Source organism: Melopsittacus undulatus, chromosome 2 (assembly GCF_012275295.1).
Source record: "Melopsittacus undulatus isolate bMelUnd1 chromosome 2, bMelUnd1.mat.Z, whole genome shotgun sequence".
NCBI lineage: Eukaryota > Metazoa > Chordata > Aves > Psittaciformes > Psittaculidae > Melopsittacus > Melopsittacus undulatus.
In genome coordinates this window covers 54,293,253-54,306,463 of record NC_047528.1, presented here as the reverse complement: position 1 = coordinate 54,306,463, position 13,211 = coordinate 54,293,253, and the positions used below count along the sequence as shown (strand labels likewise).

General features: G+C 40.5%; 1 protein-coding gene across 1 annotated transcript in view; it reads right to left on the bottom strand.

The window, feature by feature from the left end:
* ITGBL1 (integrin subunit beta like 1) overlaps window positions 1-7,425 on the bottom strand; it is a 134,333-nt gene extending 126,908 nt beyond the window's left edge. Inside the window, exons 1-2 of the mRNA XM_005145230.3 lie at window positions 7,247-7,425; window positions 5,840-6,048 (exon numbers count right to left, since the gene is read on the bottom strand). Coding sequence (XP_005145287.2) covers window positions 5,840-6,048; window positions 7,247-7,344 — 307 coding nt within the window. The 5' untranslated portion in view covers window positions 7,345-7,425. The remainder of the gene's footprint in view (window positions 1-5,839; window positions 6,049-7,246) is intronic.
* Between the last annotated feature and the right edge of the window lie 5,786 nt (window positions 7,426-13,211).

The following is a 13,211-nucleotide window of genomic DNA, read 5'->3' as shown; positions in this document are numbered from 1 at the left end:
TTCAGTTAAAACATTAATAAGTTCCAGTACCACATATATACTTTGGGGTCTTTGTTTGGGTGGAAGCCAAGCATCAGTCCTTTTTAGGCAATTATCACCTTTTTACCCATGTGAGCAATAGCAATATGTTCTTTCCTCCTAAAAAAAAAACTCATGGAAAATTTTTAAATCAATGATGTGTTCTTTGTCAGGACAAACTACCTGGGAATACCTGCACCAAAAGGTCTACAGTCCAGTGGCAGAAGTGATAGAAGTTTGAAAACCTTTACACGACCACTTATCAACAACAGAACTTCAAATAAGCACAGAAAATCTTAACAAGCCAGTCAGTTTGTCTGACAAAGGCTGTCATGAGAACACTTACTGAAACCCATCCCCTGATGAAGACCATTAATACGCTGTTCTGTAACATTAAGTATACCATCTATTTTCTATTGTCCATATTTTTTCCATATTAATGATAATGAAACTCAAATGTTCATAAAAGGACTCAGTCTGTGAAAGCGATTTTGTCATAAAGGTCATGGTTTCAAATAAATGAAGACTTCAATTTGCTATTAGACTGTGAGTAACATAAAAATTCAAACCCACTTCAGAACACCCACTTAGATTGTCAGAACTTGTGCAAAGGTTTGTTTTCCTCTGCAAAAGATAAGCTTGTCAAACCAAAATAAAGGAGGACAAAAGGTGAAGGAGATGCTGCTCCCTGTCCTGCTTTGTTTTTGGTGATGGCCTGAGGAGCTGCATTCCAGCTCTGCTAGGTGCTGCAAATAGCCTCTCCTTCCACATGCTCAGGAATTCACTTTAAGTTTTTAAGCTAGCATATATTCTTCATGAGTAGTATCTGCAGATAAAGGTGATCAAAATGAGCACGAGGCATTAAGCTACAAATTGTTTAGTAAGATACTTTTAAAATGCTTCCTTTCTAATAATCTCCCTCCAGTGCCTTTTCCTGAGCTTTCTCATCATGCCTCACTCACAACTGCTATGAATAAACACTGCATTTGGAACTACAGCAACTGTAGATGTATATAGGCTACTTGAGTTTGCCTAGATCAGGCACCAACAGCATAAAGCTGAGAATAATACAGTTGTGCTTTGTAAGTTTGTCAGGACCTCTTGCACTTAGCAAGGCAATAAGCATGCAATGAAGGCTATGTTACTACAATTTCACTTCTGCTAGACTCTGGGGGACCTGTTTTGAGCTTAGTATATATCCTATTATCACACCTACACACCCCTACTCCACAAGGAAATATAACTTAAGCCAAGTTCTGAAATCTAGCAAAGCAGGTCAGAGAAGAAACACAACCTGCAATTTCATGTATAGCCTCCTGCCCTATTTTTAACTTGGTCTTTTTAGGAGGATGTGTTCAATGACCAGAGGTGCCACAGCTGAATCTTCACAAACATGACCTCTTTCAGAGAAGAGACTCACACCTGTTCTCAAAATCCAAGGCTTTGAATTTCACTTTGGATCAAACAGCAGCCAACACAGGTCAGAGACTGGCTTTTCTTCACAGTTTTAGCAAGAAATGCTCCTCAATGAAAAATCAGCGTGTCAGACCTCCCTTCAGCAGGAATGAAAAGGTAGAGTTGTTAGAGCATTTCCAACTCAACTAAGATAGCTCACTACTCAGCTTTTGTGCAGAACAGTCCTCAGCTCAAAATGTTCTCCAAATCGCATTCTCCATTTTCTCTCTCCAGCTGATATATAGGACCATATATTCAATAAAATCACATGGATGCATAATTATGTATTACATCAACACTTTAATTTGAATTTATCTTGTATCTCTACATCCACTCCTTGTCAATTTAATTTTTCACTTCTGTTCTCTGCATAGTTTAAAACCTTATAGGGTGGAAAATAATGGTGCTGATATCTTTCTGTCCTTCACATAGCTATGATAACACTTGTGGCTGTGAAAAACTACAACTAACACTGCCATTACATTGCTGAACTAGTCTTAAAATAGGTACAGCACTTACAGCATCTACAGCTTTGGAATAGAAATGGAAAAATATTTCACTGGCCTGAACAGCTGCAACAGAAGTTCCCCAGCAACTGCTTATGGCAGTGGTAAATCATGCAGTACCACTATAGTGCAGCAATTACAGTAGGTGCAAAAGGTATTTCAGTCCGGAATAAAAATTGTTTATAAAATCTTAATAACTATGGAAAAACAATAGCAATTAATATAGTTCTGAACAAAAAGGAACCTTCTTCCTGTGTTGCTCTCTGCGCTGTCACTGCATTGTTTCTGCCCCTCGATCTCACCAACTATGAGCACACAGTCATATTGTCTCATGTCCCAGCTGGCAATTTCCATGGTCCATTCTCTAGGAATGGACCTAGTGTTGTGCCATGGAAGTCTGCACTTAGTTTACTTTTTCTATCATCATTAATCACAGGCACAGTAAAAAAGATTAGCTTAAAAAAGAGAAATTCACCAACATTGATTTTCCTCTCTACAGCAAAACCACAGAAAAAGAGGTATCAAGCAGAGATGTGATAGGAATTAGTGCTGCATTCCACTTTCCTTTACACAAAACACAAGGTCCACTTATGCTAAGAAAGCTTGAGGCAATATGAAACTGAGATTAGAACTACTATTTGCAAATAAACAGGAACAAATACATCGTCTGACCTGAATAAAGAATAAATCCTTTGGGGTTTTTAATCAGTGTTTGATTCAGTCTTCTGCCTCTTAGTTCATTTCTGTGAAGACCAGTAGCATATAACAAAATAAAGATGTCACCAACACTGCAAAGAGAATGACAGGATTAGGAGTCTTCTTTCCTCTACACCCTGCGATATGGCAGGCAAATATAAAAGCGAGGAAGACAGAAAACTCAATTACTTGACCTACAGAAATTCATTTCTCTCTTATTTGTTTCTGACTCCATGAAATATCATCTATTTTTTTATCAATCTCAGTGGGATACAAGGAAAGAAAAATGTTGAGAATTCCCTCTAAAGCACCTGGAAACATCAGGGAAGGGAAACAGCAAAGAAGTCTCAAGGGAGAGTAAAAGGACAGATGCATTTGCATCTGCTCTTTTTCATTACTCATGGCAGAATCTCTTTCTCATTGCTTACAGAAGGTGTTAAGAAAAAACAAATCTCTGTCTTCAGCCCTTCCCTCTCCAGAATATGGGTGTCCAACAGCTGGTCCAGAAGGTAGATCTGACCCAGGAAGTGCATTGAAGATAATGAGCTGCATATTCAGCACCCATATATTTTGCTAAGCTTGGGACAGGAGAGGGAGATAAGAGGTATGTCTGAACTCACTGGCAGGAAAACACAGTTATCTTTGGCACTCACGACTCAAACAGCTCTGCTTGTCCAACTCTGAATATGAACATCACTGGTGGTTAGACATCAGTCACTTGAAAAAGTCATCACTCTGGCAGCTTGAAAAGTAGCTTGTTTGAAACAGCATTAATCTCAAATACCATGGCTCTCTAGAGGAATATTCAATTAGCATCTAGAAGTTCTGCACGTGGTACCAGTCAGCAGCTATTGTTGTACTCAGCAGGAGAGACCCACAACAAAATAGAACAGCAAGTGACAAAATAAAAATAGGAAAAACAAAGCAGGAAACAGGAATAGAACTGCAGGAAGACATTTTAGCTATTCACCTAGAGGAAACACAATTTCATCACAGAGTCAAAGAACGTGCTCAAAAATGCAAAGAAAGGGAACTATGTCATACATGGGAAATCAGCTTGATTAGTGTAATACTAAAAAATATCAGAGAGAGAGGTCACTGAATGTTTGGGGATGGGGTGTTGGTCATACAACATAAGGACAAGTCTCCTGCCAGTTATACTAGATCTGACCATCTTTTCCATGTTTCTCTCCACCCACATACATGCAAAGTTAAGTGACTAAAACGGAGGGGGGGTGGGGGGTGGGGGGGGTATGGAATGAAGAGGGCAAGCACAGCCAAAAGGAGGCATTTCCCTGTCTAGATCCAGACCCCATGCCCCAGTCCCAAAGGAGTTACCCAGGGCCACTCTCCTGCAGGTAGAATGCTGGGCAGCCTTGGACTCCAAGAAAGCCAGCAGTACTTTCAGCACCATTGTAGAGAAAACAAACCAAACAAGCAAAACCCATAGGCTCTTCACAGTTATTTTCCTCCCCATGCCTTTGTGCTGAATTTTTTACTAGTTTTTTTTTTTTTTTCAGAAGAGTGAATTTAAACAATTTGACATCTCAGAAGTAACACAGCTTCAATACCCCAGCTACAAAAGGTGTCAGCTACAACAAATGGGTTTTTAAAAATGCTTAATCACTTGACATTCACATCTTGAACTGCTGCATGAAGGGCTACACATAAAGCTGAATAATGTTACAAATCTCTCGGGTTTGTTTATCCTGTCAGCACCCCCTTTCACAAAAGCACTGGCAAATCTTGAAGCCACTGTTCATGACATTAACAGGAAAATAACGCTGGTGTTTGTAGCAGAATATTACAATTGAAAGAACTTTCAGTTTTACTTTATACAATCACCCCAGCAACAACAGCAAGCATATTTAGATCACACTACCAATCAGCAAATTCACATTTGGGACAGCAATGCACTGAAATGATCAGCAGACCACCGATATTTCTTATGTGCCTGGATTAACACTGATAACTGCAGAGTCTATAAATCAGTTTCTCCACAAAATTCTAAAGTTATAGGTAATAATTACAAACATTTTTCTTATAATCCCATCCTTGATTTTTTCATGTTATTATTGGACTTCTTATTCCTAGCTACATTGTTGCTAAAATAAGTTGCTCTTTTTTCCTACAAAATTTGCCAAACCCACTGCTGGAATGCATTTGTATTGTCCTCTTACTAGGAGAATTCCTGTAACATTCCCATTGACCTAATTGCAATTTTTGGCCTGAAAAGATGACACGTTTGTGTGAATCTGGTAAAGCTGTTGAAGCAAATACTAGAAATGAAGTACCCTTCTGGCCCCTTACATCAAGCTCCAGGCTGAATACCCTTAGGAATGTGATGGCATTTCTTCTCCCTGCTTTTTTCTAAAATCCTACTCTAAGCTGCTTAAAAAAAAAAAAGTCCAAAATCTGACCAAAATAGCCCAGAAACTTAAGTAAAGACAGCTGGAAAGATGAAAGAGTGATAATGCTTAGATGCAAACCAAGCAACATGTTCCAACAACTGGCAGGGGCTAAATTCTGTCCCAAAAATGTATGTTATTTCATCTGTCATTAAAAAATACTGTGTCAGTGGGGAAATCTCTGAAACCACAATACAATTACACTGTTTTAAGTGTCTTTTTGGAAGCATTATCGTTACTTCAAGAAAACCAGAGTTTTCATATTTATACACCCTCAGTGTGGTACCTGCTAGAGTAAACCTTCTTCCTCATAGCAGCAGAAGAAAACAAATAATTACAGGACAAAACTGCCAGTTCAGAGATAGTTTAAAGCATTGGTAAATACCATGTGCCATAATCAGGCAAGCAACTCAAATGCAGTGATATTATATGTAAACCACATGCAATTTTGTGTCCTATATTAGATTCCAAACACAGTTTGCAGAGATTCCCAACCCAAAGCAACTCCTGCTTTTGCCTCTGCTGCAGAGGAAGCGCGCACTGCGCGAAGTTCCATTTTATAGCAAAGACAGTGCCATTGACTTGCATCCTATAATCTCATGAAATCCTTGGATGTGCCCACAATCCCATTTAGAGTCATCGTGCAGGAACACAAATATAACTGCTTCTTCTGTATCAGTGTGCTGTGTTCCCAACATATTTCTGGCTGTAAATAGATGCTTTTAATTTTCTGAGCTTCTGTCATGGCTTCCTTACCTGCACAGATCTTCCCATCATAGGTCTCGCACATCCAGTCATGGCACTCACACAGTGGACCATAGTATTTGCCAGACTCAGTCACTTGGCAGATGCAGACTCCACACTCACATCTGCCCCTGTCACTGCACAGCTTTCCCCCTGGAACACGGCACCTGAGCTCTGACTCAGTCCGGGACAGCCGGCATGAAGGACGACCCAAACCATTCCTGCAGAGGACAGCAAACAGAACAAGCTGTGGTCAAGTACAGTGGCTGCATCTCAGAGCTGATCTGATGAGAGCCTGGCTCATGGGCAATGACACTCCTGCCATGGCTTCAGAATATTGTTTTAAATGCTACCAGTTTAGTTGTGCTTGTAAACTACTACTTGCCTCAACTCATCCCATTTTCTTCTCTTTTATCAGAAATCTCATTGCTACCTGTGTTAATGCTTACATAGTAGTTTACTGACCATGTTAACTGAATTAGGCTCATCATCTTTTTCATTATGTGTATCTGGTATATACGCATGTATCTCTATAGTTTGTCTATCATGAAACATTTTAATTTGAATTATTCCAAGAGGCTTGGAAAAGGTGCATACATACAAACATCTAGACAGCATAACAGGAATATATGATACCAAAAAGCAAAACTATGGTTGATTCTAATAAAATACATTGCCAAAGTAATCTTTCTGATTGTCAGATACATAGAACCCATGCTTTCATCAGAAAATAAAAACAAAGTAATCACTGCTTTCCATGCAATAGTGTAGTTTGTCGCTGTGGCTTTAGTAAAGTCAGCATAATCTGGATGCTAGATCTAAAGATTTGCAGCTCTGCCATGCAACTGTACCATGTACTGGAGCACAGAGAGATCATACACAGGGAAAATCACACATTGCCTCATCAGGAGCTGGACTGTAGAAAAACAGAACAAAGGGCTGGCCAAGCCAAAAATAGGTGTTCACAACACAAGAGAATACAGAGGATTCAGGTGACTAGTACCTGCACTTCTCAAACACTAGATTTTGCAGGCTCTGGAGCAAAGGAGGTGCTGGCTCTAAGAACCAGGCAGGTAGAGGAAAAGAGCAAAGCACAGTGAACCTGCTGAGCAGGAACTCACAGGGTTTCATGGTTAGGCGCCTGCCCTGCCTGGGCAGCAGAATTAAGGAGTTTGTGTGTGGAGTCATCACTGTCCAGATCTTTCCCCTTCACTGCTTTAAAAATCTACACCTTGGGCATAAAATGCAACATTGCAAATGACCCCCAGAGCTTTCACAACACCTATTTAGGCTCCCAGGGACCCAGAGCACCTCTCTCAGTGTCGCTTTTAAGCAGGCAGAGGAAGCGCTCACAAACCGCTCCAGTGCTCCCTCCACACTCCTGACAACCGCCCCCAGGACCTTCAGAGCCAGACTTACCGCAGGGACATGGGGCCGGCCGGCTGCGCGAGGTTACCGGCGGGCACCGAGGTGACCAGCAGCAGCGCCACCAGCCCCAGCAGCCGCTGTGCGGACATGGCGCAAGCTGCCCTACTCCTGCAGCGGGACAGCCGGACAGCCGGACAGACAGACCCGCCGAGCGTGCACAGAGCTGCAAGCTGGCCAAGCCCGGCTCCAGGGCTGCTCCCCCCGTACGGCAGTGGCTCTGATTAGCTGCCTGGGAGCGGGATTTGGGCAGCACTCTGGGAGGGAGGCCGGTGCCAAACCCCGAAGTTTACAGTCTAGGCAGGGAAGTAATTAGAAACAGTTGTGCAGCCAGATGGTTTATTTTGATGTTTTAAAAGTGACCCGTTCACAGATGTGAATGAACTGTCTAGTTCTCAAAGTGCAGGCACCGTAAATATTTGAGGTATGTGCTATCCCCCTGTCCTTTGATGGATAGCTGCTTGGGATAATCTGTGTGGGAAATGTGCACCGCTGCGGAGAGACAGGACTGGAGCATCCCTGCCTGGCTGGCCCAGCATCTCCCTGCTCTCCTTTCCGTAAGGTTACTTCCTCAGACCATTGCACTGTGTGACACCACAGGCTGCCAACCTACAAATTAAAAACCTGAGCAAATTAAAAAGTATTAGTAGTTAGTTGTTTCCTAATGCCTCATTAAAAAAGGCAGAGTGGTGTGAGATTTTGGAAGGGCTTTAAAATTAAGCTAAAATGAGGGACAGCATCACAGAATCATAGAATGGTTAGGGTTGGAGGGGACCTTAAGATTATCTAGTCATGTGCAGGGACACCTTCCCTTAGACCAGGTTGCTCCAAGCCCTGTCCAACCTGGCCCTGGACACTTCCAGGGCTGAAGCATTCACAACTTCCTTGGGCAACCTGTTACAGTGTCTCACCACCCTCACAGTAAAGAATTTGGCAGGAATGGTCATGTGCATTTCCTTATACTACAGAAAAGGTGCAACACTTTTTGATCCCTCTGGTTGTCCTGTGAAATTACTGACTGCCTGAAACTTCACTGAAATAGAAAGCCTTTAAAGAAGCAAACTTTCACCATAAACGATGGTAGGATATATGTGTACTAGTCTACACACACACATATGCTTTTTTGAATCAGGCAGCTGACAGAAGAAACTTTCACTGGTTCCAGAGCCCGTATTAGAGATTAAAGCCCTCAGCTCTCTCAAGATGAATAACTCTTGGTTTATTTTCATATTTATTACCTGGTATACCACAGATTATACTGTTCCAGAAAACATTTTAAGATCTGGTAAAAAATCCTTCGACTCATATGCTTGCATTTTACATAGTAAACTCCAGGGTACAATTCCATGGATTTATGTAAACATAACTAGTTCTGCTAGTGATCTTCCTGAAAGAAAAATATCATCAAGCATTTGACTTTGCTCTGCAGGTCTCAGAGATGCCAAAAGAACATTTAAGGTATAGTTTGAGGCCTGTAAATCCAGGTTTTACTCAAGGATGCATTCAGTTAGTGTATGAACTTTCACTGAAACATAAGAGACTGGATAAAACTATTTGTAAAACTATATTCTTATTGCCTGGAGATATACAGGTTAAAACCAAACATGATTCCAATGGACAAACACAAGACTTTAGTCTTCCTTTAAGAGGCTGTCATGAAATTGTGATATGTAAAACATTGCTTTTGTAATGTACTAACCCCTATCTGACATATAAACTTGACCTAACATATGAGCAAGTAGAATTAGGATGTAAAAAGTTCTAAAGGCCTTGTCGTGGTTTAAACCAAGTCCCCCAACTCCCGGAGAGTTAGGAAGGAGAATCCAAAGAATGTAGCCCCCAAGGATTGAGATAAGAACGGTTTAATAGCTAAGGCATAACACAAAACCCCTACTGCCATTTACTACTACAAATAATAATGATACAGCAAACAGCAAGTGAAAAAGAATACAACACTCCACCAGCCACCGACCCATAACTCACTCCACCCTGCCTGGCTGAGCACCATGTGCTCCCTCCTCCATTTTTCTCCAGAGCCCTCTCCTCCAGCCTTCTCTTTCCCAGTATGCATCCTGGGCATCACGTGCTATGGTATGGAATACCTCATTGACTAGCCTGGGTCAGGTGTCCTGTCTCTCCTCCCTCCAGGACTCCCCTCCTCCACCTGGCTGAAAAAAACCTTGAACAAAAAACACCCTCAAAACATGCTCAAACCATGACAGGCCTGTATTTAGATATACTGTTATAACTATACTGTTGCATACTGTATGCAAATTTTTAACTTTTTTTCCTGCCTTTTATAGTATATTTCATATTGCAAATATGTTACAGAATTTTCTCATGCAATGCATCCAGTAAAAAACCTGTATTAAGACTGATCTGTTGGCTTCAATCTTGTGAATGTTTACAGTTGTGCTAACCTCGTGCACTTGACTTACTTTGATGGATCTAGTGAAAGGCTGAGTAATATTTGCAGGCCTTTATTTCTAACAGTCCTTGAGTTTTGAAGTCCATGCTTAATGGACTATATGTTCTATCTGTGAGATAGCTTTTCAAATTTATCTGTAGTGCTACAATTAAAAAAAAATAAAACCAGAACAAAACCACCCTAAACAAACCCTTAGATTCAAAAAGAGAGCACTTTTAAGAAAAATATGATTGTCAGAAATTGTACTGCCAGAAGTCTGAAGTTAGAGAAGAATAAATAGAAAGCTTTGCATTTTAAACAATAGCATTTCCCTTTTGGCACTAAATTATTGTTAATCCACAAAGTAAAATGTTGCCATCTGTTCATTTTCCTCCTGTTTCCTTGTGCAGACTGGTGCTAATAGGTATTCACAAGACCTTCAAGCATCCTGCAAACTATAACTTCAAATGAACCAGGAGAAGACATCCATCATGATTTGTTGACCTTATCATGTTCTATTTTTTATTTATTTACACTGTCAAGGTCTTAAGTGATACACACCTTTTGGCTGTGGACCTTTTGAATTTAGAGAAGGCACAATTACACAGGCCAAGGGTGAGATATTTGAAATGTACACCCAGGGCTGAAGTTTAATAATTGCTTTTATATGTATGTGCCTCTAATACAGTATCTTGGTGCTCCCTTATTAGATTTTAACCTTTGCTCAGATTTATTACTTAATCATTTAAATCTACAATGTTTGTATGCATGCATGTATGTGGTGAAGCGCTGGCATAGGTTGCCCAGAGAAGCTGTAGCTGCCCCATCCCTGTGAGTGTTCAAGGCCAGGTTAGATGAGGCTTGGAGCAACATGGTCTAGTGGAAGGTGTCCTTGCCTGTGGCCGGGGGGTTGGACCTAGAGATGCTTTCCAACCCAAACCATTCTACGATGTATATATATGTATATATGCACACATGATGTGCATATGGGAGGTTGGGAGCAAAGTGATTCCCAAAGAGTCTGTAAATTCAATTTAAAAGGAGCCAGACTCTCTCTAAATGAGCATCTGATAAGTTGTCTTTAGTACTGCTCACTTCTTTTCAGACACTACTGCACATAGTCTCAGGACCTTTGTTCTCTACTGGATAACATATGCCTACACAAATCAGAACACTTGTAAAATGCTATTTTTCCTACATATTGGAGTTTCAGACTAAGATTTCAGACCTGTGGGTACTTGGTAGATGCACACTTTCATGTCACTACCTGCAAAGTAAAGGTAGAGAAAAAGACGTCAACTCAACGCTACGAACAGGAGCAGCTGGAGCATACTGATAATACTGAACAGCCTTTTGAAAAGTAGGCAATAGGTTTAAATAATACTTGTGAGAAAAGACATGTCTTCAAATAAAGATGTGGAATCAAGAAAATAAGTGCTGTTAAACACACCTACACTTGAACCTCAATTTAAGTCTATTGCTATTAGTGCTCTTATTACAAGTCAGCAGGATTTGGTATGGTCAAAGACTGGAATAAACCTTTCTCTGGCAATTTTATTTATCAGCAGAGGAACCAGCTGTATAATTTCCTATCCCAACTGGTGATGGCTATTTTGTGGTTTCATAGCCTTCTGAACTGTGAAGAAGTGTGATGTAACATATGTGTAAAAACCAAGTTACAAGCCCTGGACTAGATTAGGTAATTCATAGGAAGTAGGTGTTTTATTTATTTATTTTTTTTTTAAAGGCAAGCAATATCTTAGCTTTAACTTTGCCAGAATTGTTTTTGTAGTAAAACAAATTACAGTAACACTAAAACAGAAAAAAAATCAAAAACAAAACAAACAGAAACTAAGAAAATGCTTTGTTACTGTAAGAGTGGTCTAACACTGGAATGGACTGCCCAGAGAGGTTGCGGAACCTTCACCTTTGGGGATATTCAAGACCTATCTGCACAGGATTCTGCGCAAGTAGCTCTAGGCAACCCTGCTCTGAACAGGCGGGTTGAACTAGATGATCTCTATCTCTAGAGATCACTTCCAACCTCAAGTACACCATAATTCTATGACTCTGATGATGCAGTGTGCTACAGAACAAGACTTGATTTGATGTGGGGAGGCAGACAGACTCTGCCAACTCCTTTATTACAGCCTCTTAGTGGCCAACTAAATTTTGTTGTCACTTTAACAAAGCTATTAGGTTTGCAAACCACATCCCATGCTATTTTTAGATTTTTTTTTTCTTTTCAACAAAACAAAGAAAAATGCGTATCTAGTGAACAGTCTTAAGCTTTAAAAATTCTAGAGACCACCAAACGTGTCAAATAATCCTCCTGGGTTTCGACTGAATCCATTCTAACACCATGGGTTTATAAAAAAATTATCACAGGGATGGAACAACTCTGCTATGAGGAAAGGCTGGGAGAGTTGGAGTTGTTAAGCCTGGAAAAGAGAAGGCTTTGTGGAAACCTTATTGTGGCATTTCAGTTCTTATAGAGGCCTATAAGAAAGATGGGGAAAGACCTTATAGCAGCACCTGTTGTGATAGGATGAGGGGTGATGATTTTAGACTAAAAGAGGGGAGATTCAGGCTGGATGTAAAGAAGAAATGTTTTACAGTGAGGGTGGTAAAATACTGGAATAGGTTGCCCACAGAGGTGGTGGATATGCCATCCTTGGAGACATTCAAGGCCAGGCTGGATGTGGTTCTGGGCAATCTGATCAAGTTGAAGATGTCCCTGCTTAGTACAGGGGGGTTGGACTGAATGAACTTTGAAGGTCACGTCCAATCCAAACTATTCTGCAATTCTGTGATTTTATACAAGTGGAGACATTGCAGAGGCATTTGCTTACATAGCAATTTTCTAAAATGAACCAGAAGCTGAAAATCCCACATATCAAACATGTTATTATTTCTCCATAAAACATGGAATGAGGAGAGTTAGAGGCTTCCAGTGATTCTTCATCACTTCCATCAAGGATATACAGTCACTGAGATGCCTGTAAAGATCTATAACAAAACACTTTAATACCCATGGACAAAAGTACTTGATGGAGTTAACTAAAATCTGCCTAAACAGTCCAGAAATGCATGCAACTGTTAAGAATCATTGCTGTGCTAGCTGTGGCATCCTTGGAAGGGAGGAAGAGACAGAGTATGCCAGAGCTGTGCTGAACAGAAAACCTTGTGTTAATTTTGCTGACATGGCATGGAATCTGGGACAGCTGATGGTATCACACAGGGGATAGAAATAGCTTTTAGAGTTATAGGATCAAGGTTAGAACAAGATTAAAGCTGAGCTGGCCTGAATGTAGCTGGCCTGAATAGTAGCGAATATAAGCTACCCAAACAGTTCATAGGCCAACATTAATCAAGATGTCATTGTGTTTTATTCCACTGTAAAACCTTAGCTTACTCTTTCGAGTCCCAGTTGAAACCTTAAATAGTAGGTAGGTCTTTTGTTTGTTCAGTGTTTACTAGTTAATTCCCCTAAACAGTAATAATGCACTGCTTTTACAGAGTTCTTAAGGAAGCATAGGGTTTTTAAGCATG